The following is a 23,012-nucleotide window of genomic DNA, read 5'->3' as shown; positions in this document are numbered from 1 at the left end:
TATATATATATATATATATATATCTATTGAATAAAATATATAACAAATACACAATTGTACACTCCACAACATACCTATAATCACGGATCTGTAATGGTCTTTTACCATTTGTTGACGAGTTGATTGGCTGAACGTAAAACGGCGGCTGATGCTATGCATGGCATATCTGAGGAAACGCCCAAAGGGTTTTCCCTGAATGGTAAAACTTGTTTACCGCTATTGTCATAATTGCTGTTTTAGTACAATTAAATATTTAACTAGCAGGACCCGTGGAAAATCTACGGTATTCTAGAGGGCGGCATGGTGGGGGGGGGGGGGGGGGGGAGTGTTAAATAGAAAATGGCCTATATGTGCTATCAAAAATATGATTTGATTATTTTTATTTAGACAATTTTTATAATATGCGCTGTTTGACCAGTAAACAAACTACTATGTCAGGTATGATCTCGATAATTACGATCTATTTGCGTTATTATTGTTGTGATTGCAATGGAGTTTTCATGAAAAAACTAATAAAGCAGAAGCTTGGATTATGATTATGTTGGCATGGTTCACAAATTTGTATAAATATTTTCGGGGTAAATATTTTACGCGAAAAATTGGATGGCTTGTGCCAATATGTAGCAGCCAGCTGCATGCAGGGCACAAATTGAGGTCCTCATTACCATACATTTCATACTTTATGAATTATTGCATTGTCAATTTTGCACAATCAATTTTGTGTAAAATGTCACAGGAACAATTACTTCCTGTGAAAATTAAAAAAAGATTTGCCTTCTTGCATTTTGCCTTCATATCAGACATGTTGTGAGATGAAAGAAAGCATTCTTGTAGATTAGTCTCTCCCCAATCTTGTTTATTCCAACGTAAGGCTTGCAATTTAATGTGCAAAGTCTGTTGGGGAAAATAAATAATAGTTAAATTGACACAAGTTAATACGTAACGTGTGCCATTCAGGTGCCATTCGTAAAGCATTTCTTAACCACTCTGATAGTCTCTTCTTCATTCAGATCCAAGATCACCTAACTCGTCAGCAATGATGATTTTCTTCCAACTTTTAATATGTGTAGCTGAGACAATTATCTATTTGGTACACAAAAAGATGAAGTTTAAAACGATCATATTTCTTAACACGGACATGATACAGCACCGTCTTGGTGCAAAGGGAGATCAAAAGTTCACATTTTCAATGTCAATTTAGGAGGTGAATATGACAATTATAAGGGTGTCATTAGAGAGTACATGTAGCAATACCGAAAACCAAGTTTGTTCAGTTGAGAATTGACAGAGAGGGAATTTGAATTTTATGTCACTATAACGTGTGGAATCGGTGATACGTATCACCTAATCCCTCTCCGGTGATGAATTCCATCTAGTTATTGTTGAATTTGTTTAAGTTTTAAAAAATTACATCATTGTGTTACAAGTTGGACTTATTCTACCAATAACTTAAATGACTTTAAACTTACGGTAGACTGAAAAATTATCTAATGTGTTCGGGATATGTTCCGCTGAGACTAGATCTAAATGTAGGAGTTTCATGTTTTTTAGTGATCATCCACTTACCAGTACTAATATCTTGAGATTTGCCAATGATTCCTTTATTTGAAACCACCCTGCTCTACCTTGTGAAGTGGTAGAATTATTTCCCAGGGGTAGATGGCAGTACTAGTTCATTGCAGAGTTCAAGAACTCAATGATGAATGATAGCTAGTCTTCAATTATGCAGACTCATAAAGCGTTTAAGATGAAACACTCAATTTTAAAAGAGTTCAACTGAATACATGTTAAGGCTGTGCATAAGCGTGTACCGGTACACGCATAGGTATATGGGCGGATACACATGTATTTGGCTGCCATGGTTTTTAGCTCATCTGGCCCAAAGGGCCTGATTAGCTTATGCCATTTATGCTATTTAATCTTGTACAGCTAAATGAAATTATGTCCCTTCAAGGGCATCAAATTTTTATTTTTTGACCAGTTCAAAAGTGTACCACATAAAATTTACAATATTTGTTGTTGCGAGATGCGGATGAGCGCTACGTCGTTGACGTTCTGTTTTTTTTTATAGACCCCAAATTTTAGACACGGCAGGGAAACAAAAATTGTAAAACTAATACCATCAATACCTAGCCTTTTTGTTGTTGTGATTTCACTCATTCAAAGTTGCTAAATATCTATTTCAAGTCATCACAACACATCAGTTTTCCATGAAAAATTGGCTTCTATTAAGTGAATACTTGATACTTTTCCGTCTTTCTCAGTGAGTGTTGGATGGCTACCATACTGCACAGCACTCGCTACGATAAATCATATTTACGCCAACAGTCACCAAGATGTGGCGCTTCTCAGATTTTTAATTTTTTTAGGCAGCACCCAAGGTCCGTCCAGTCTTCAAAAAACCCACACGGGGAAGGACCTTCATTTAACCGTGAGGTGCAGTTGAAGGCGTCGATTTGTGCTTGTGAGCTTGTAAAATGTTGTTTTTAAAACTAAAGATGACTGACAAAGTTTCCTCACAGTCCAAACAGAAATCCAGACATTTGCAGCTAGTTTTGTTCTAGTTTCCGAGTGGTGGTGAGTTGACAATGACACTCCATGTATGATTGAGCTGCAAAACATTTTTATTCACGGTACCATGCCGGTGCTCTTCCGGGCACAGGTTAGCCTATAATCTAGGCGGAGTGCCGAGCTTTTTTCTTTGCTGCTAGACTAACCTTAAGCAGAACGTCTGATACGGCGAGACTACAAACCGTGAGTCGCGAAGCGGCTCACCGCCTATAGCCACTGGTCTAGCTAATCAATATTCATATATATTCAAAATGGCGGATCTATGAATCATTCAACAGCCCTACCAAATAAGGTACACCTATGTTACGTTCGACCAATCAGATATAAGAAACCGCAACGAAAAAAGTTTGCGCTCGTCCATTACTAAATAGGGGTAATAAAAAGGAAGAAGGGGAGATGAAACCAAAAAAATCTTTAAAATGATCATTTTACTACTGTGAAATATCAAAAAATTAAAAAATTGTAGTTTTATGTGAACAATAAAACATATATCTTTGTATGGTAAAACAATTATCGTATCAAATTTACAATGACAAATTAGTTGTTCCCCCTTGCTTTGAATGGACCGCTAAATAGTCTCCTCACAAAGTGCCAGAAAAGTTATCAAAGTTTAATATAGGACAGTTTGTATTGTTTTTGCATGCGTAATCAATTTTATGTAAGAATAGAAGGTTGTGAGTTCTAATTGTAAAGACTAACTTTTATACTTCTTATGAACAACCAAAAAATATTAAAATCGTGCTGCACGCATGCTAAAAGTTACAGCTAAAGTTATCAAAAGTTGTGCAATGATGTCTAGCACAATATGGATCATGAGTAGTATTTCTGCCACTAGGCCAAGTGGAAAATCTAGGTCTTGCTTGAAATGTGATAAAAACATTCTCACTTGTAGAAATTACAAGAAAGTAAGTAAGGATATTGCTCGGAAAATCATCGCGACTGGATTTCTACATGCAGCACCTGCAGAGGCACCCGTAGCAGGGGATAGTGCAGGCCCATATCGGTCAAACGATGTCGATGACCAAGCTCTTGCCGAGGACAGCCTCACGAAGCAAGCGGGGTATATCTGCCGATCATGCCATAATAAACTTAATGCTACGCTGGCAATGTTATGCCTCAACAATTTCGTTGTTGATGGTCAAGGAGAGCCCAAGTCGCCAATGAAAGCTGCTGGTGATGGCCGTTTTAAACGTCTGAGCAAGCTCAAAGATTCCCCCACGACATTGCAGCATCGCCAAAGCAAGACGAGATGTGAAAGTTCATCCCCATCGCCATCGGCATCGGCCTCCCCCTTGGCCCCGGCCTCGCAGTCTAGCATCACACCATGCTTAACCACTTCGAGGTTTCCAGACAAGCCTATTGGAAGTATTGCTGCAGGTCGGAGAAGATTGAAATATCAGGAAAGGAAAAAATCCACTGAGGTGAGTGAAAATGAAAGTTGTCGTTGCCTAACTAAGATTTTAGATCTAGCCTCTGGCTCTACTAGATCATGTAGAACTAGGCTCTAACGTTATTTTTTTGTCGGACGTTAGGTCCTAGATCTATGTCTATTACTATTTGGCTTAGAATTTTCATTGCAACTATTAAATGCAAGCAAATAATATTCATGCTATAGTATATCGTGGTTTTGGAAACCACCGCTCATTCGCTCACATGCAATAAAGCAAAGACTGAAAGAGTCTATGTAATGTAGTGAATGGTGGTTTCCGAAACCACGATAATGCCAATACTCTTGTAATACTGTCTTATAAACACACACGTATTCACGTCATTAGCTCAGTCATAGCTGCTTTATCAACTAAATCTAGATCAAACGTTAAATAGATTTAACGTTTGATCTATTTTTTTTGGATTGATTTTTTGAATTGATTTCAAACATGATAAAACACTTAACAGTACGGAGATTCGATGCCTTGCTCATTATTGACATTAACTTACACTGCATGACATGCTGGGGATCAAATCCTGGATTCTCGCATGATTAAGTTCCTTACGTTATGAATAAAATAATAATAATAGTGCTGGTGGCTTCTTATATATTATATTTAAGCACCCATATCCGTCGGCATGGTCAGGTATGACGTTCGTGGTGCTGTACATGCAAAAATACAAATTAAATGAAATGTATGAAACCACAAGACAATTCCCGTAAACCTAAATGACATGTAGAGCCCACAAAGCGACTTTTAAAATGCATGTTGTCATTTCAATGAGTAAATTAAATTATGCTACAACACCCTCAAGAAAGTAATGCAGTGATTTCACTTTCAAGCTGTGATTTTATCTTGGTTTGATGTTTGGTTTATTTCATAGTTATAAATAGGATGTATTTATTCATTTCATCTTATATAGTTTATGTATAGTAGATCTAGAGGTAAATGGAAATCGTATAGGGTTAATTGAGTAATGCGTTCAGTTTTTACAAAGTTGACTCAACATTCTGTTTTTATTCAACAGATGACACTTATAACAAGTTCAGATTCAGGATCTGAAGAGATCAGGAAAATTCCAGTCCACCTCCAGAATGTTGTCAATGCTGCAGGGAAGGAGATCTGAGGGAGCTCGTCAGCTGTCTACAGAAATTACCAGGTGCTGCAGAAGAGATGCACAAGTGCACTGCCTCATCGATCAACAATGAATGTGCCAATCTTTGCAGTGATCCACTAAAATCTTCCTTTGGTAATACAACAAAGCAGAAATTACAAGTGAGTATGCTGAATGATTTGATATTTGCCTTTACATTTAGCTGAAATTTCAAGCCTCATTTCATGTATTAGTTGTTTTTATTTTTTTGTTTTTATAATGATGATGATAACAGTAATACTGATAAATATTTCCATGGGAATACTGACATTGCCTGAGTCAGATTTTTTTTTTTAAATCAATAAGTTAAGAACACTCCTGCAAATTCATTTTGCTCAAAAACCTTTTTGATGAAAAGTTACACCATTTTGATTAAGGGGTATACTTATGTTTTTGTTTTGGGGGGCTAAGGACTGTTTTTGAAAGGGGAGGTGTGCAGGCGAAGACGCATAATCTTGATTGTCATTTGTGCGTGTTTGTTTGTGTGTACTAAAAAAAGGGGGGGGCTGCAATCCCACCCAAGCCCTCACCCTTGGTTCCGCGGCCCCTGTATATTTAATGAAATATATGTCGGTGTAAAAAAAATTGTAGTAAATGTAATATGTAGTCCATTTAGACATTGATTTTTCCATAGTAATAGAAAGATAAAATTTACCATTAAACAAAAATAACAATTTCACCTATTATCTATCTCTCCCCCTATTCTCAGCAATGGTCCTACCAAGCTCAAGAAGAAGAGCTGCAAGAAAAGGCCCCCACACTTCTGACATGCATAAAGGCTGCTGCTGTAAGTCCAGGGATTGAGGCAGGAAATCGAGCAAATCCAAGGAAGACCTACAGATCTATTCAACCGGGCATACTGGGAGCTGCTGGTGTTCTTCTGAATGCAAGGAATGAGCGGATGAACTCTCACCAAGTAATGAATGCCCTATCAGTAAGGAGAGGTGGGTGTGGGTTTAAGACCATCAGCCGTCTTAAGGCAAGAGGTTTTTCCGTATCCTATAAAACAATTCTCAGGAAACAAGTTGAGTTCGGAAAAGACTACAACGCGAAGGTCCTGGAATGGAAAGAAACGATCGAGAAAGATGTGCAGAAGGAGAATGACCTCCTTAAAGATCCTGATGGGAAATCTGCTCTCCTAAAACATAATGCCGAAAGACACCGTGGCTTTATGTTGAATGGAGACAATGTGGACTTTCGGATTTCGCCAAGGCAAATGACGATTGCCCAAGGAACCACTGATCTGCATTACTTCCAGTTTCTTGCAGTCAAGAATAGGGTGGCTGACTTTTCGCTGTCTTCAGACGGTCCCAAAAGAGATGTAGAAAAGGAGCCACTGTCAACATTTCTACCTTCCGTAGAAGACAATGCTGACTTGAGAGAGGACTGGTTGCATCTTATTGCACAAGTAATAGGAAAGAACATCCCCCCTTTGTGCTGGATGTCATCTGTCTTGCCGGAACACATCCCCCATCCTTTCATGAAAGAGATGAAAAAGAAAAGTGAAGTGGTAATTATAATTCAATATAAATCTTTTATTTTAAGCATAGTCTGAACAGATTTTTTCTTGCTTCAAAACAGAAGTATGATACCTAGTATGAATTATATTGAATGCAAATTCTAAATTTATTGTTTGAAAAATCACAATGATTAATCTTTTCTACCAATTTAAGAAAACTTGGGTTGGGAGATTGTATCAGCCCCTATAACAATTCATTGATAGTTTTAAATAACAAGGAGGACAGATACTTGAGAAGGATGCAACCACCATTGACAGGGTCCAATACAAGCTTCCTCTCGTACATCAATTGTATGTGTATGACAAAGCTAATGTTGATTTTTTTTTTCTTCATTTTTTTGTTCTTTTGTAGGTCAATCTGGGAGTCCTCACTTCAAATGAAAATACCCATGAAGGAATGGTTGAAATACTTGATCATATGAACAAGTATGTTCCTGTAGAGACTGATGGAACCACTCCTGTTAAAATCATCAGTGGAGGCGATCTCCTAACCTGTGAGAGGGAGACCAACACCATTCTGGACCGACAGGACAGTCCTTCACCCATGGCTCGCTGGGATGGTTTGGTTCCAGTGATAGACGACTTCCACACAATGGCAAACTTCCTATCAGTAAGTACCATTCATTGTGGGAGGGCTAGAAAATCCTCTATTCAATACATGTATTTTATTTGTGAGTAGACAACAGGGTTGCTTTCAGTATTTATTATGCATATTAGTCAATATTCATATGCTCTTAACTTTGGCATAACAGTACCAATATATGGGGTTGTTATACTAGTATTCTAATAACCATCGCTATTTTCCTTAAATTTCTGTTACATAGAATGTAAACTTTGAGATAAGTGCCTCATGGTACAAGTGAAATGCAGCTCGGTATACTTCAAAATTATATCTCAATTTGAAGATAATTCGTAATAGCACATGCATTGTATTTGTGTAAGTTTGTTCCCTTTCCGCCCTTAATTGAATTAATATACTGGGCGTATCAGAACAAAAGGAAACCTGATTTCAAAATTGTTTATTTAAAAAAACAATTAAACAAATTGCCATGACAATCATATCTACCAAATGTACAACCTTTTAACATGCCAATGATACAATGTAACTAAAATGTACTAAGTCTTTGCATCAATGAACACCATTGTTCTGAAAATAGTCCAAAGTGAACCCACCATTCTTATACAAAAAAAAAAAAGAGAGACAATGGTGTTCAGTGATGCATGACCCTTTAAGCAAAACAAGGCATCATTGAGAAACTTAAGACCTATGCTTTCATATTATACACTATTGTCCGCAATGATTCGTGAAGTTGGGTTTCCCTTTTTCTGATACGCCCAGTATATGACATTCAACATTTCCATTATTAATGAAATGATGTTAAACCCCATACATATTTTTCATTTTTTTCAGGCCATATGGACTCTTCTCTATTCGACAAGTTCAGCAAGGGACACTGGCACTATGTATGCTGCCAGAAACTTCCTGAGAGCACACAATGTGTCCAATGATCCAATGAAGGACATCAATGCCTCAGTGGAGTTTCTTGACAAATACACAGAAGCTCTCATAGTTTGTGCTGCACTGGAGCACTTCGGAATGGAGGCAGTGACATCGGAGCCCACAAAACACCCTTATGACCCCATGACCATGGATCCCACCGTCTATGTGAAAGAGCAGCTTCACAGCATTGTTGACAAATTTGCGCTTCATGAAGGGCCAGACTTTGCGAAGCAAGCAGACTATGTGTGCCCTCATTGCCAGAAGGTATATAAGCGGCTGAGCGGAATCAGAAAGCATATGGAAGATAAGCATTCACAACAAGCACCTCAAGCTAGTTCTGACACTTCGACACAAGATGGAGAAGACAGTGTTTACAACTACAGTTGTGCATCAGTAAGCATTTGTTTGTTGTTTAGAGATTTCCAGGATGCACGAAGATATGGAGATGGAGCCAGATTAATTCGTTTATACAAGTACTTGCTACTGTACTTCAAGCGAACTCATCGTACCAAGTACAGTTTTCAGTCGTTGAGACTCTTGGCCCAAGTGGAGTGTATGCTGTCACCTCGTCTAGCCTTTGAGCTCACTTGGAACAGGTTCGTGAACAAGGAGGGAAAGGCTGACACAAACAAAGAGGTGGACAGGGAAAATGAACACCAGAATAAAGTGTTGAAGGGAGAGTGCAAGCAATTCAATGGCAAGATTAGCGAAGCTTCTGTGGAACGGGTTAGTCACTCGGCGCAAGAAATTGAAGAAATCCTGGTGACTTGCGATAACGTTTCGCATGTACAGAGAAAGAAAGGACTCCATGCTGGGAAAGATACTACAGGTGATGTCCAGAAACTAGCGACAGCCATGCATAAAGAAAGGATCTTCCAGGAGAAGCAAAGTCGCAGGCATCATGCTTTCCCAAGCTATCCAAAGAATCCCTTGACTCAGCTAGACTTGCCTGATCTACAGAGATGGATGAAAGCCACCCTTAAGAAACCGAGTTGTAGATTGTGAGGATTTTATTGTGATTTTCCTTTGTCAAGCTGTAGATTGGATGTTACAAGTAAACCTCTGTGACCCTTGACCTTTGACTTGAGATATTAACTTCAGACTTGAGGATAGTATGTATCACCATATGAAGATGATCTGATTTTATTTTGGAATGCGTAGTTCATAGGTCAAGGGTCGCAGAGGTCAACTTATAAAATTCCAGGTATTGGCCTCATTATGGCGATATTTCAGAACCCCTTGAGATGTGAACTTCAAATTTGATGGGGTCTTCATAGGAAAACAAGCTGACTAGATTTTTGGTATAATGAGGTCAAAAGTCATAGGTCACAGAGGTCAATTTCTGAAATTACTGGTTTAAAAGGCGGAGGCATATAGCAGACGCATTCGCATTTGTCTTGTTTATTCTTAAGACCTTAGCCAATACATTTAAGGGTTTGCATAGCAAAACACAGTGTTAAAATCTCAGGGATAATTCTATATTTTTGGTATTATGTGGCGTACATACAAATACAATGTCGACTAAAAAAGGAAATTGGCAATATGATATAATGTCATATGATATGATAACAATAGTGATATGATAATATCTTCTTTTCTTATACCATTCGATTACATGTAGCTTACTTAAAAACATGTAGATGGTGTCACTAAACTGAACAAAATATATTGAATGAATCTTTTGATTGACCCAGCTTGACCATAAAAGAATTCTGCACAAAAGATGGCCCAGTACCATTTTCGCTTAAGTCACAGATAGTGTTGTTGTTATCATTATTATTATTCTCCGTGTCATTATTATTGGTATTATCATTGTGGCAGTTATTATTTGTGCTGAAAAAAAGTATTCTTTGTGTTACATGTATTGGTAATGTGAAGACTTCTCGGCTACGTTGCAAATGAACATTTCATTTTCTTTGCCAATTTGTGTTTTCACTAGACATATGAAATTATCTGCCAGTTACTGCCAAAATCCGAAAGTGCATTACTCTATAAATGTGTGCAATAGTGCATAGATTATTTCATGTATTATCTTTTTGTTTTTCAGTAATGTATATGCAATGTATTTTGGTTTCATTCTTAATTGACAAATGTGCTTGGTCAAGAGAAGAACAATGTTCCATACGATCAACAAGTAAGTTTTGAACAAATGGTTTGCAAAACTCCTCCAGACCAATTAAATTACCTCTTTATATCGAAGCCTTGTCAAATTAGGGCTGGCAAATAAAATGATAATAAAAAACGATAGAATACAAACAAAAGGGACAGGCAAAACCACCTTTTGTTACTAAACAGTGTCTTTTATAACAGGCTTCCACTGTAGTCTAGTTGGCAATTTACTGATACTGCAATACAATTAGTGAATATATATATTTTTAAAAGAATCTAACCTGTGAGTCATTGAAACAATTATTCAAAGTAGTAATCCGGGTGGATGCAAGACGATGAGAATTGATGACTGCCAACCATGTGTAGATACATGAAAAACTAAATTCACCCTTTCAGAAATTTGTTTAGAATCCTGAAGTTTCATTCTACTGAGCAGAAAAGGGGCAGTCTTTCAAGTCTTTCTGATCACTGAAAACGTAACTATGATAGTCGAGTAGGCATTTTTTTCTTCAAATCTTTGCATATTCTTTAGCCTAATCTGTTATATTTATAATGTCTTTTTGAAATGCTAATATGGATACAGAAGTCATCCATTACCTTACAATGAGATGGGGGATGAGAGTGAAGTATTGTGTTTCACATGCATTCGACACCCCCCCCCCCCCCCCAAAAAAAAAGAAAACACAACACACAAAGGAAATTTGATGATAATAATAGAACCCAAAAGAAAACAAAACCGTTTTTGTTTCAGTTTACCCCTGCTAATTTTCTATGCTGGTTCATATAAGTACTTGTAGCAGAGGGTGTATGTACATCAGTTTGTAAAATAAGCAACGTTGTATGGAGATAGATAAATAAGTGTTTAAAAGCAGAGAGGAATAAAGAATGCATTAAAAAAAAAAGTTTCAAGGTTGAGAAAGACAGAATATTAAATTGTTATATTTTAGTCAAAATTTGTGCAGTCCGAGTAACTTCATGTTGCAATTTAAATTGTTGATAACAGTAAAATCTGGGACATCCAGAGGATGAATGAATATAATTTATTGGTTTCTCTTTTCTGATGAAGTAATGGATTTAATGATTAATCTATACATGTGCAGTCCACTCCTGTTATCAGTGGTGGGTCCAGGATGTGAAAAAGGGGGGAGGGGTGTCACCAGACCAAAAATTAGAAAAAAATAAAGGGGGTGCAGTCGGAAATATTTCAGAAATTAGCAGGGATGCACACCTGTTGCGCCTCCTGGATCCGCCACTGGTTATAAAGAGGTGCTTTGAACAAAGCCAATTACTTTGCTATAATGAAATCTTGTTTATATATATACTGAACAGGGTTGCTCAAATTGGGTTCAGGAGAACTGCCTTCCAAATTTTGAATTATGGGCTCATTATTACAGGAGTGGACTGTACGTATATCATCATAGCCTATAATTTAGGCGAAGTGCTAAGCCTTTTTTTCTTTGCTGTTAGGCTAAACGTAAGCCTAACATTAAAAAAAACAAAAAAACAAGCTAAACACTCCGCTTAGATTATAGGCTAATATCAAGTCTGGAAACTTGAAAGCTTTAATTATAACAATAAAGATAGAATTTTTGTATTTATCTACATTTAAGTAAGCCTATATATTTTCCCCATGTCCTACATTAGCTCGGGTAAAAAGCCAAAATCAGCAGTATGAAACAAAATTGTTGGAAGGAAAACAAAAGGACACATATTTTCAAGGTACATGTACTTGCAAGCTCGTGGTCAAAACAAAATATTTTTATATGAATTATTGCTGTTTTAAATCTGTATTTCCATTATAGAGAGAGATGAAAGAATAGAACACTATCATTTTAATGAAATATTCCTTTAAAATGCTGATTCTGGCTTAAAAACAGTGCTCAACATTCACCCCAAAAACACACAAACTCATAAATTTACAGTACACTTTTGCATGCAACATAACAGACACTTGGCACATGTATTTTTAAATTTACATTGAAAGTTTATTTTAATAGCTTTCCAATAAATACACTGACGATGGTGCTACTATCGGGAGTTTCAGTAAAATACTTCAGTTGTTATACATTATTTTATAAATGTACTGATGCACAATACAAGTATGCACCAGAAAGATAATCAAAATGCATGAACAGGATGAGGAAAGACTAACAAAAAAGTAACATATCATGTATTCTGTAATCTTAAGGTTGAAAGTCTTATTTATGAAGTGTTACAGATGGATGGACAGAACAAACCAACCGACCAGACATTTGGACCTTCAACGTTATTATCTAAGTCTCCCTCGAAATGTACCTATAGTGGCCTTGACTACAATAAGTTAGTAGTCAATTAGTATGTACTATAGCCCGTTTCCTCAAAATATGTACATGTGGGTCTCTGTCAAAGAGAAACGGGTTGTACATGTACATCACAATCTGATGTCAAGAATCTTTAAATTCATTACTAAAAATATCTTTGGACATTGTATTTGAATTACATTATACCATGATAAACAGGTACACGTTCCAAAAAAAACAAAAAACAAGACTAAGGATCATTGCTAAATTACGTATCCTTAGAAATATACATGTACGACACTATGAAAAAAAAAAAAAAAATGTTTTGTACTTCCAATTACTTGTTTACAAGTATTTAACTAAAAACAAAACAAAAATAATTTTGATGAATACATATTTGTGATTATAAGGACAGTAGTGACAATTACATTTTTGTAGCTTGCTATATTGCTAAACATTGATAAAAAAAAATCCATCTACAATGTATTTATGAGGAGTTTTACAATATTATTTTATATCAACTGGTGTCCTCATGAGGTTTATCGTATAACCTGGCATAGCCAGCAGCATAACATAAATCCTGAATGAAATAAATGTCTAGCTAAATTTGTATTTGAGCCAGTGTACACAAAATACAACTCCCACCATTATAATGACTTGAATTCAAGAAAGCACATGCAACTGTCAAATAAAATACTTCCCCAAATTGGACAAGCATGAAATATGAATTTTCAAAGGTTTCAACCTCTATGTTGGCAAAGAACAGGTCATTCGCATAAAGTGCCCTTTCCCTTTCTATTTTTTTTTTATTTGGGGGGGGGGGGGGGGGGGGTACCAGACGAAATAATAGTAATAAAAAACAAGCAAACAAATAAAAACTCAGCACCTCTCCTTTCAATCAAAATACCTAACATGTAATACCCATACATACATGTACTACCATAAAATACATCTTTGTCTATTCATTAAAAACACTTAAAACAATAAGCATTCATGTAATCAATGTGACATACATGTACATGTACTGTCCAAAAAATTATTACAAGTAAATGGAAGTCTCCAAAACAAAAGTTCATTAACAATTAAACATAGATACTCGGCTCATATCTGTTGCGTACATCATGCTCATTGAAAGTAGTTGAAATTTAAAATGTATTTACATGTACACATGGGGTAAAAAAAATGCCAAAAGAATACATTTGAAATGCAGAACTAAAACATGTCATTCAAGAAAAAAAAAAATTAAATATAGAACGCATTGGTCAAACCGTTCATGCATGTATAAGAGCAGAGGCTATAGTACGATGACAGTAGAACAAAGAATAAAAAAAGCAACAACATAATTTAAACATGTAAAAAAAAAAAAAACCTATAAAGTGATGACCAAGAATCAGTAGCGCAAATAAGATAAAAAATCCCTATAGATAAGAATAGTAATTATGGCTATCGTACATATGTATGCAAACAAATTGCAACATCAACCTGTTGGTGCATAGTCATGATGCAAACTAACAGAAAAGTGTCTTTAATCCGATTCTGATGAATAAACGAGTACACCACGCAAGGTCTCTGGACACTGGTTTTCACATTCTGATGACAATGAATCAGAATAAGAAAATTGTTCTATTTCACAGTGATCTTGGCATTCAGAAACAAATATTTCCCAAATATCCTGTTCATGTCCAAAAAACTGAAAATATGTTGTGAACATATCAAAAGAATTTATCCTGTCACAATTATCAACGAAAGAATTCAGCTCAGAAAGGGGGATTCCTGAACTGAGGTCACAACCTGCAAGTAGCTCAGCACTGGAACCTGCCACAACAGATCCACGCAAATCAGTGAGTCGACTAAGGAGTTTGTCCTTCTTTTCCCGAGTAACATGTCGACATTGCTGGAACTCATGAAGCCTTTTCTTTTCTGATTCTACACATTCAAATACTTCCTTATTGCAATCTTCCTTGCCACACTCGCACAATTTCGCACAAATGTCACAACATCTATGTTTGTTGGTGTCGGCATTTACGGCATCTCCTCCGAACGCTGCTAACAACACAGAACGGCGGCATGTATCTTTGTTGGCCATATACCCCTTCATGTCGTCAGACACTTTATATCTTGTGCAACCTTTATAGTTAATGAGAACAACATCAGATTCTTCTCCTCCTCTTCCAGCTCTTCCTGTCTCCTGCACATAGTCCTCAATGTCTTCAGGGGGTCCATAGTGGTATATTCTTTTAAGTTCCTTGCAGTCTACCCCCATCCCAAAAGCCACAGTTGCAAACAAAACTCTCACAACACCTCCCCTTTCTGCAAATGATGCCAACACGCGATCTTTCTGAGGCTGATCTGTGGTGCTATGGTACATTGCGAAAATGTCACGATCTTCGACACCCGCTTTAAAGTATTCGTACAGTTCACGACACTGCCTATGTGTTCTGCAGAAGATGATGGTTCTTTCTGTTGTCTTTTTCTTCAAGTGGAGTTCTTCCCGAAGAGACTTGAAGATTTTGGGGCTTTCTGTCGATTTCACTTGAATACATGAATACTTGATGTTACAACGGTCTGGGGACTTCTCTACAAGTATGGGATTAGTAAGAGAAAGGGAATGGATGATTTGTCCTCTCATAGCAGCTGAGGCAGTAGCAGTGAAGCTGGCCATTGGCACAGAGGGCGGTACCAGTGACCGATTCTCTGCCAAGCGTCCATATCTCGTCCTGAAGGCAGCCACCTTCTTTGAATGTTGACCCCTGTATTAGAAACAAAAGTGCAAGAATATAAACATTTTGATGCTTTTAAATCTCATTTCAAAATGAAACATCACAGTGTGTTTATTTTTTTTTTAACTTAAGAATAAAATACCGGTATATGAATAATAAATACTGTATACGTTATTTTCGCATGTTGCGAGACAGTCCTGGCTATTTTAATATCACCAAAAAAAACGAGATTCAAGCTCTCGCGAAATTCCCCTCCTAACTTAGTCCAAAATCGTAAAATTATTGTCTTTTAGTTTTACAGTAAGTTAGGGCAATCACGTCGAGTAGGGGACCGGAAAAAATAACACGAGAAGGGAAAGGGTTTTAGCGTTAGGCCGCCGATTAGGGTTAGGGTGTAGGGTGGAGTTTCGGGTATGTTTGCCACGACTGGTCCCCTATTCGACGTGATCGCCGTAAGTTAGACATAGATCTAGGGTCTATACATAATATAGCTAACGTTAGGTCCAACCCAGTCACGTCCCATGGCCCCAGTCGCCGCCGTAACCCTACAATGATCTCTATCCTTTCTTGTGCGGTGGTAGCAATACACTGCCCGTCTGCTTGCAGACGTAGACGGGCAGTGTATTGCTAGTGCGGTGGATACAAAACTGCATTAAAGGTAAAGACCAGTAATGGTCATGCGATTGCATTGTGAAAGAAACGTTGTGGAATCGATCAGAAAAGGTTGATCATCTAGCATCTAGCATCTGCAAGGTTCTGGAATCATCAAAATGATAAGAAATTTGGCCCATTCTTCGTAAAGTTACAAGCACTATACACAGAAAGATGTATATGGGACTACCCTATATCTCTCACCAGACCATGAGAGAAACAAATTTACCAAATATATGAATTAGTAGGCGGTTTCCCGGCAATTTTTTTATCATCATGTAGACAATAGTCAAAACATATTCTTTCACATGATTGGTAATGAGAGCTTCCATTTCATTTTTTGAAATTGGGGCGTTTCCAATACTGGTCTTTAATACCTTTAACACCTAACTTTAAAATTAATTAGTCTTTTCTGGCCTATTCCACGGATCTAATTTAATTTAAATTATTTACCATTTGGTGATGCAGTGGCTTTCGTCCACTACCACTGCACACAAGTTCTGCTGCCATTTTGGGCTCATCAACACGTCGTTGCCTCTTTTCCCCAAAACACTTTCCGGGCTCATGTAAACGATGGAAATACATCCATTTATCAGGTCGTGCTCTTCGGCTGAACTCGGAGATACATCATTCAAATACACGGCAGAAATACCAAGGCTCTGAAGCTGCGTCACCTGCGATCTCATCAATGCAATCAATGGTGAAATTACCAAGCAGATCGACGTTGTTTTGGTAGTGCCAGTAGTGCCACTAGTGGTACCGGTACTTTCGTTCTGCCAACGGCAACGACTCGAGTCATCATAGAATCCGTGGTCGCGTAGAAAGTCACAGCACAAGGGGATTGCTTGGAATATTGCACTCTTTCCAAAACCAGTAGGTAATGCAACAAAAATATCCCTGCCGGCTTCAATAACGCTACGAATAGCGGATTCCTGCAGTTCCCTGAATTTTCCATTAGGAATGCCTAGTTTGTTGGCCGCATATAATAAACTTTCTCGCAGAAGATCGTCGTCGCATGAACTACCCGCCATCTTGGATGATGAAGAAAATGACGTAATGTCACGTGATTTATAATATGCATATGCATAGACTCTTCTCCATACGTGTTTCTGATTGGTTGAGTTCATTTCGTATTCATGAGGTTTTTTCGTACGAAAAACTGCCTCGGATTCATGGTCGATAATAAAAAAAAAACGACTAAAGCTAGACCAGTGGCTATAGGCGGTGAGCCGCTTCGCGACTCACGGTTCGTAGTCTCGCCGTATCAGACGTTCTGCTTAAGGTTAGTCTAGCAGCAAAGAAAAAAGCTCGGCACTCCGCCTAGATTATAGGCTAGGCACAGGTGAGCATCGCCCGGCGCAGTGCAAGGTGGAGGGGCATAAGTAAACACCTTTTTTTAAAATCGGCTGTGTATACGTGTACAAGAAGTCGTACCCGTGTAGCTTTCAAACGTACCGCCGCAGCCTGTATGTACTTGACTGCATGTCCATATGACAGCAGAACAAAGCCAATGTAACGATGTGATGTTAATTTGGAATGACGTCTTGGTGAAGGTCCCATAACACAAACCTTAGCAATTGATTATATGATTGATTCTGATTTAATGCATTGATAACTATGTATCTGCAATCAATTGCAAAAATCAATTTCTCAGCTTTGTGTTCGGGATCCTAGACAGGCTTTTTAGTAGATCAAAATAGTAGAGTATGGATTTAAGGTGTAAATAAGCCTTGTATACATGTGTACATATACATTGCATACCATCCTACATTTTAAAAGGACATAGTGTTGGCCTTATTATTGATTGTAGTCTATAAGTTCCAGAATCAATCAAAATAATTTAGAAGGGGCAATAATGCATTTCACTCCGATGCCTAGCTGAACTGAATGAACGACCGACAGACCAGTGTGCATAGAGGTAAAACTCAATATTTTGTGCCTACCAACTTTTGTTGATGAGTGGAGTAGGAATGTATACATGTAAATTGTATACTGGTAAGTGGAGAGCTGGGTGTCAGAAGCAAGAATATGTTCAAAAAGCCCAAATCATGCCAGCTGTCAAGGTCATAATCCTGTAATGACTGAGAAGAAAATTCAGGAGAACAGAGTAAACAAGATCTAATTCTTTCATCTGGTTGAAGTAGACTGGCTTCCAGGTGAAATGATTTTTGTATGCCCCTTCTCTCTATAAAATAGATTTGACTGAGTCTGGGGTTTGGAGAGTAACCCTAAAATATCCCTATTTCCGTGGTAAAGGAATGGGTGAGATATATGTGAAAGAGTACCTTTTACAAGCTGATCACCTGTCTGATTAACAAGATATTTATGATTGGAAATCTAAATCAAATTTTGCGTTTTCTAAACAGTTTTCATAACTCTACATTCTATTGGGGGAAACTAAGAGGTTTTTACTTTTTTGAGGCACTTCTTGATCATTTTGAAGCGCAATTTTTTTTTAGGGCTTCAATATAACACCATATCACAGACACATAACACGTAGGGCCGTGCATCTCAGCTTTAACATTGTAAAACGATCTCTTTAAAGGTAAAGACCAGTAATGGTCATGCGATCGCATTGTGAAAGAAACGTTGTGGAATCGATCAGAAAAGGTTGATCATCTAGCATCTAGCATCTGCAAGGTTCTGGAATCATCAAAATGATAAGAAATTTGGCCCATTCTTCGTAAAGTTACAAGCACTATACACAGAAAGATGTATATGGGACTACCCTATCTCTCTCACCAGACCATGAGAGAAATAAATTTACCAAATATATGAATTAGTAGGCGGTTTCCCCGGCAAATTTGTTATCATCATGTATTAGTCAAAACATATTCTTTCACATGATTGGTAATGAGAGCTTCCATTTCATTTTTTGAAATTGGGGCGTTGCCAATACTGGTCTTTACCTTTAATAACTTGTCTCAATCAAGAAGGGGGGGGGGGAGATTATATTCTTCTAGCCTAAGAGTGGTAGTCACAATGTGGGGATAGATGATGTAGGCCTACACTGTAATAAATTTGTAGCAAGATCCCAAATATTGGATTGTGACATAGATCTGTCATGATATATAGCCAGTACATAGTACATACAGTGTACATGTATTTATGTACAGGTCCTAATATCTTCAGGGATGACACTGACACAGGAAATGTTAAATCTGGAACTTCACAAAAACTTGTGAAAATAAAATCTTTGCTAAATTAACAACCATACATTATCTATTGCAGTGTGTTTGCCTCCCCTTTCCCATTAAAGGGGTAAAACATATTCTACCAATCTACCTTAAATCAAGACTAGACCGAGGAAAATGAAACACATGACCAGATGTTTGTTGTTTTCATGTGTTATTTACTTGCAAAGCTGTGGTGGATTCGGACCTCAGGTTTGTTAGTTTCTCCATAGCAAGCAAAATAGGTTTATGCTGACTCTCTTTCTCTTATACCGCATTAAAGGTAAAGACCAGTTCTGGAAATTGAAGCTCTTATTACCAATCATGTGCAAGAATATGTTTTGACTAATACCTGATCATACAAATTTTGCTGAGAAACCGCCTACTAAGTGATATATTTGGTAAATTATTATATGTATTTGGACCTGATAAATATAACGCATGTGTCACGCACGTGTGGGGGTAGTCCCATATACATCTTTCTGTGTACAGTGCTTGTAACTTTATCAAGACTGGGCCAAATTTCTTATCATTTTGATGATTCCAGAACCTTGCAGTACACACCAATACTTATATGCTAGATGATGAACCTTTTCTGATCGATTCCATAACGTTTCTTTCACAATGCAATCGCATGACCATAACTGGTCTTTATCTTTAAACCATTGTGTCAGATGTTTATTTTTAGGGTTTTGAGCCCTGATCGTCAGTAAATTAAAAAGATCAAAGAAAAATATGAGAATTTATTGTTTTTTCATTGTTTGCATGAACAGGAATTTAAGATTAAGAATTTTTCTTGAAATGTTTCCTAAACGCAATTGATATTTTATCAGTCAGTAGAAATATTCAGAGTAATTGTACTATCAGTCATAAAATAAGGCTTGATTTGATCGTTATACCTCTCCCCGAGCACTGACGGTGGTGCTGGAAGTTTTATGTTTTCGGATTGCTCATACTGTCCGTATGTCCATCCCACAATCTTGTTATTGCGAGATCTCAAGAACCACTTGAGGTATGAACTTCAAACTCGTTGATAGTATGTATCACCACAGGAAGTTGATCTGAGTAGATTTTGGGGTGAGAAGGTTACAGTTCAAATGTCATTGATAACAGGTCAATTTCTCAAATGACAGATTTAAGCCTCATTTAATTATCGCAATATGTCGAGAACCACTTGACGTACATGTATGAGCTTCAAACCAAGTGATTTTATGTGTTACCATTGGAAGACAAGCTGATTATGTTTTGTCAATGAAATGTCAAAGGTCAGCAAATAATTCAACATGAAATTAAGAGTTTTTAAACCTTATTATGGCAAAATAAATGACTATTTAACTCTACTTTAGCAATGAACTGAGAACCTGTTGGAAAACAAGTGATCACATTTTTGGTCACAGTCAGAGGCTGTAAAGATCAGTTGACATGTTAGTATAGGCTGTTTGTTCTCATTGTGATATCTCAAGATTAATTCAAGCCATGATTAACTGAAGTTAGCATATCATGCTTTTATCTATTTTTTTCAATGAGTTTTACTGTAGTCTAAAAATATGCTATCCTGTGACACAATAAGATATGCAACATTGATCTTACTGCTTGTGTAGCAGAGCTTTGCAACAATTCAGTTCATTGTCTGTTTTTATAAACATAGTGAAAGAACCTCAGTTGAGTAGATTTCAAGGACAAAGAAAAGCCACTAGAATTTGTGCTTTTATGCTTTCATTTCCCTATTTACTCTGAATAGGGAATATCCTGGAGTTACAGTCCAATGCCAGAAAGTTTGATTGAATATCAATGTGGTATAATAATAATAGTTTGTTCTTATATAATGTAGCACAGGCCCTCTCAAAGCGCTTTACAGATACATGTATATATTATTACCCTGGCCATCGGATTCAGGCTTACCCGCCCACATTATATGCACATTGTCCACTCCCTGGGGAGCATTCCAGCCAGGCGTCATTTTTACAAACGCACACTTGCTATTCTAACCATAGTAGTTTTCTCATCCTATCGGGTACCATTTAACACCTGGGTGGAGAGTGGGGTGAGAGTGTTGCTATTTCAAACTAGATTAAAACCAGCTACATGTATGAATTGATATTGAATATTGCATTTGAACCATTTGTTTACATTGTGCTAATGCACCCGTCAACCAGAATCTTGAACCTACCCCCCCCCCCCCTCAAGACTTCACTCTTATTCACTTTTGGTCTTGAATGTCTTACACAAAGATTCACTTCTCATTCACCTTGCTTCCTGAAACTTAAGGTCGAGATTCACTCTTTCAAGTTATGTATAAGGTGCAGATTCACCCATCTCTAGTTATCAGATTTTACCAGCGTTTACCGTAGTACACCTCTGTATGCAGATTGATATGCATGCTACGGTGTACATGATATTATGCAGCCCATGCAAGCACTTCCTGTACTCGACTCAGCTCACGCTAACTAGTGGCGCATGCGCAGGCTATAAGTAAACAAAATGTCACAGCTGTAAACGAATTTCCCCCATGTCTGCATAGCGGCTTATACTTATAGGATGATTTACCTAAAATGTGGCCAGTTGTCAAGCAGTCTTCATTGAGTATACGTTTTAGCAACTCGTCAATAATTTTAAACTTCAGCGAGGTACATATTCCTTGTGCATTATATATTCATTGGTTTTAATATTCGCGAAAAACCGACTTGTGAGCGAAATCCACAAAAATTAAAGCACCACAAATATTACCACGTTTACAGTACTCGTAACTCCAGGTACGTCACTGTTTATTAAAATCTTGAACTCTGAGTAAGACATTCGACGCTCGTTCATACACAAGAATGTTCTCTTGTATGTGAAAAATATTTGTCCAAGTCTCCCAACATCCGGTAAAAAATAGGCAAGGATTTATTCTTCTCCTATACAAAATAATGTGAAGATTCACTCTGGCCCCCCCCCCCCCAAAAAAAAATATGTCAAAGATTCATCATGCTCTGATTTCGGCAACACCAAGATTTGACGTACTGTAGGGTTGAAGTTGAAATTTTGACTACCCTTAAGGGGGGTAGGTTCAAGATTCTGGTTGACGGGTGAATAAAGTAAGGTTACTTTTTTAAGTGGCCCACATATTGTGGAGCGTGTGTGCAGTGCTTTGTAACCGCAAGGAGAAGGCGCTACCGGTATATCAAATATCTTTTGGATTGGATTGGATTGGATTACTTTTATGACCATTCAGTATTATCTGGCATTTTCAACTAGGAGTCTCCATTGAGCACATATTATTTGCCACAAAGATAATCAGTTTTATATTTTGTGATGAGAACTTGAGAAGCTTATTATGAGCTTACTATGAGTATCTTTGCGAGTCTTAAATTGCGACAGTAACTAATAGCTAATTGCCATATAAAAAGAAAATGTTGGACGAAGTGTTTGTGTTCAGCAAAGCTTCCCAGTCAACTCTCTCTTCACTTGTTGTACATGTACAGTATGATTTAAATAGCTGCTTTGTGACTGTTGTCGCAAGAATAAGAAATGTTTCACAGTTATGCTACTCTGTATGATTAAAAAATGGAAATATCTGTGGTTACATGGTACAAGATTCAGCCTTCAAGTTCATTCATATCCTACAAAGGCATGTCTGTCCAACTCTGACTACATACATGTAACTGTACTCAATTAGTCAGGCCCTTGGATAGGATGTACAGCTAAAGTCCCAATCCCATTGTGCCAAGAATGCATTTGCTTTATCAGTATTGGGTACATATACACTATGAATATGACGGACAAAGAAAGCGGACAAAATATACAGTTCCTCGGGTAGACAAAGGAACATCCCTTCACTGCTATTATGTAAAAAGGTGAATATGCATGTGACACCTGTTCTACACATAGTCATAGCTAATGAATCCATCAACTGTCTTCATCTTT

The 23,012-nt window shown here is 37.4% G+C and overlaps 3 protein-coding genes across 4 annotated transcripts in view; 2 read left to right on the top strand and 1 right to left on the bottom strand.

The window, feature by feature from the left end:
* LOC755128 (ankyrin repeat, SAM and basic leucine zipper domain-containing protein 1) overlaps positions 1-23,012 on the top strand; it is a 63,847-nt gene that overhangs the window by 2,639 nt on the left and 38,196 nt on the right. The window lies entirely within an intron of this gene.
* Positions 2,807-11,317, top strand: LOC105445739. Of its 2 annotated transcripts, XM_011681653.2 has the most exons (5): positions 2,807-3,992; positions 5,029-5,276; positions 5,864-6,664; positions 7,026-7,283; positions 8,085-11,317. In XM_011681653.2, exons 2-5 carry the CDS (start codon positions 5,175-5,177, stop codon positions 9,177-9,179), a joined length of 2,256 nt encoding a protein of 751 aa, XP_011679955.2. In that variant the 5' UTR covers positions 2,807-3,992; positions 5,029-5,174; the 3' UTR covers positions 9,180-11,317. The 2 variants fall into 2 exon arrangements, with proteins under 2 accessions (XP_011679955.2, XP_030856197.1); XM_031000337.1 differs by having other exon boundaries at positions 2,807-5,276.
* On the bottom strand, positions 12,247-17,039 carry LOC105445740 (probable Werner syndrome ATP-dependent helicase homolog 1). Its single transcript, XM_011681654.2, has 2 exons — positions 16,387-17,039; positions 12,247-15,312 (listed from the first exon to the last, which is right to left on the bottom strand). Exons 1-2 carry the CDS (start codon positions 16,962-16,964, stop codon positions 14,088-14,090), a joined length of 1,803 nt encoding a protein of 600 aa, XP_011679956.2. The 5' UTR covers positions 16,965-17,039; the 3' UTR covers positions 12,247-14,087.

The sequence above is a fragment of the Strongylocentrotus purpuratus genome, unplaced genomic scaffold, assembly GCF_000002235.5.
Source record: "Strongylocentrotus purpuratus isolate Spur 01 unplaced genomic scaffold, Spur_5.0 spur5_scaffold_6, whole genome shotgun sequence".
In the NCBI taxonomy this organism is placed as follows: Eukaryota; Metazoa; Echinodermata; class Echinoidea; order Camarodonta; family Strongylocentrotidae; genus Strongylocentrotus; species Strongylocentrotus purpuratus.
This window is presented reverse-complemented; position numbering and strand designations above follow the sequence as displayed.